Below are 2,500 nucleotides of genomic sequence, written 5' to 3' on the forward strand. Positions count from 1 at the left end.
CATCCATCCATCCATCCATTCATCATTCATCATCCATCCATCATCCATCCATCCATCCATCCATCCATCATTCATCCATCCATCCATCCATCCATCCATCCATCCATCCATCCATCCATCCATCCGTCCATCTGTCCATCCATCCATCCACCATTCATCATCCATCCATCCATCTATCTATCCCTCCCTCCATCCATCATCCATCATCCATCCATCCATCATCCATCCGTCATCCATCCATCCCTCCCTCCACCCATCATCCATCATCCATCCATCCATCATCCATCCATCATCCATCCATCCATCATCCATCCATCCATCCATCCATCCATCCATCCATCCATCCATCCATCCATCCATCATCCATCCTTTCATCCATCATCCATCCATCCATCCATCCTTCCATCCTCCATCCATCCATCCATCCATCCATCCATCCATCATCCATCCCTCCTTCCATCCATCATCCATCCATCCATCATCCATCATCCATCATCCATCCCTCCATCATCCATCCATCCATCCATCCATCCATCCATCCATCCATCCATCCATCCATCCGTCCATCCATCCATCCATCCATCCATCCACCATTCATCATCCATCCATCCATCTATCTATCCCTCCGTCCATCCATCATCCATCCATCCATCCATCCATCCATCCATCCATCCATCCATCCATCCATCCATTCCATCCATCCGTCCGTCCATCCATCCATCCATCCATCCATCCATCCGTCCATCCATCCATCCACCATTCATCATCCATCCATCCATCTATCTATCCCTCCATCCATCCATCATCCATCATCCATCCATCATCCATCCATCCCTCCATCCATCCCTCCATCCATCCATCCATCCATCCATCCATCCATCCATCCATCCATCCATCATCCATCATCCATCCATCCATCATCCATCCATCCATCCATCCATCCATCCATCCATCCATCCATCATCCATCATCCATTTATCCATCCATCCATCCATCCATCCATCCATCCATCATCCATCCTTTCATCCATCCATCCATCCATCCATCCATCCATCCATCCATCCATCCATCATCCATCCCTCCCTCCATCCATCATCCATCATCCATCCATCCATCATTCATCATCCATCCATCCATCATCCATCCATCCATCCATCCATCCATCCATCCATCCATCCATCATTCATCATCCATCCATCCATCCATCCATTATCCATCCATCCATCCATCCATCCATCCATCCATCCATCCATCCATCATCCATCATCCATCCATCCATCCATCCATCCATCCATCCATCCTCCATCCATCATCCATCATCCATCCATTCATCATTCATCATCCATCCATCCATCCATCCATCCATCCATCCATCCATGCATCCATCCATCCATCCATCATCCATTCATCATTCATCATCCATCCATCCATCCATCATCCATCCATCCATCCATCCATCCATCCATCCATCCATCCATCCATCATTCATCATCCATCCATCCATCCATCCATCCATCCATCCATCCATCCATTCATCATTCATCATCCATCCATCATCCATCCATCCTTCCATCCATCCATCATCCATCCATCCATCCATCCATCCATCCATCCATTCGTCCATCCGTCCATCCATCCATCCACCATTCATCATCCATCCATCCATCTATCCCTCCCTCCATCCATCATCCATCATCCATCCATCCATCATCCATCCGTCGTCCATCCATCCCTCCCTCCATCCATCATCCATCATCCATCCGTCCATCATCCATCCATCATCCATCCATCCCTCCCTCCATCCATCATCCATCCATCCATCATTCATCATCCATCATCCATCCATCCATTATCCATCCATCCATCCATCCATCCATCCATCCATCCATCCATCCATCCATTATCCATCCATCCATCCATCCATCCGTTATCCATCCATCCATCCATCCATCCATCCATCCATCCGTCCATCCATCCATCCACCATTCATCATCCATCCATCCATCTATCTATCCCTCCGTCCATCCATCATCCATCATCCATCCATCCATCATCCATCCATCATCCATCCATCCCTCCATCCATCCCTCCATCCATCCATCCATCCATCCATCCATCCATCCATCCATCCATCATCCATCATCCATCCATCCATCCATCCATCATCCATCCATCCATCCTCCATCCATCCATCATCCATCATCCATCCATCCATCCATTCATCCATCATCCATCCATCCATCCATCCATCATCCATCATCCATCCATCCATCCATCCATCCATCCATCCATCCATCATCCATCCTTTCATCCATCATCCATCCATCCATCCATCCTTCCATCCTCCATCCATCCATCCATCCATCCATCCATCCATCATCCATCCCTCCTTCCATCCATCATCCATCATCCATCCATCCATCATTCATCATCCATCCATCCATCATCCATCCATCCATCCATCCATCCATCCATCCATCCATCCATCCACCATTCATCA

The 2,500-nt window shown here is 48.2% G+C and overlaps 3 protein-coding genes across 3 annotated transcripts in view; all 3 read left to right on the forward strand.

Moving 5' to 3' along the window:
• LOC131592671 (guanine nucleotide exchange factor subunit RIC1-like) overlaps nt 1-139 on the forward strand; it is a gene marked incomplete at both ends in the record, with an annotated part of 845 nt that extends 706 nt beyond the window's left edge. Inside the window, one exon of the mRNA XM_058864344.1 lies at nt 1-139. This exon is cut by the window's left edge and continues 322 nt beyond it. Within this exon, the coding sequence (XP_058720327.1) occupies nt 1-139 (139 nt within the window).
• Nucleotides 140-181: 42 nt separating this feature from the next.
• On the forward strand, nt 182-901 carry LOC131592817 (guanine nucleotide exchange factor subunit RIC1-like; the record flags this gene model as incomplete). The annotated part of the gene is made up of 1 exon (XM_058864610.1): nt 182-901. A coding segment is annotated over one exon (720 nt), but the record flags the coding sequence as incomplete, so codon positions are not given.
• A 960-nt stretch (nt 902-1,861) lies between these two features.
• Nucleotides 1,862-2,500, forward strand: part of LOC131592625 (guanine nucleotide exchange factor subunit RIC1-like) — a gene marked incomplete at both ends in the record, with an annotated part of 771 nt that continues 132 nt past the window's right edge. The window contains 3 exons of the mRNA XM_058864241.1: nt 1,862-1,989; nt 2,021-2,392; nt 2,434-2,500. The exon at nt 2,434-2,500 is cut by the window's right edge and continues 132 nt beyond it. Coding sequence (XP_058720224.1) covers nt 1,862-1,989; nt 2,021-2,392; nt 2,434-2,500 — 567 coding nt within the window. The remainder of the gene's footprint in view (nt 1,990-2,020; nt 2,393-2,433) is intronic.

Source organism: Poecile atricapillus, chromosome Z (assembly GCF_030490865.1).
Source record: "Poecile atricapillus isolate bPoeAtr1 chromosome Z, bPoeAtr1.hap1, whole genome shotgun sequence".
NCBI lineage: Eukaryota > Metazoa > Chordata > Aves > Passeriformes > Paridae > Poecile > Poecile atricapillus.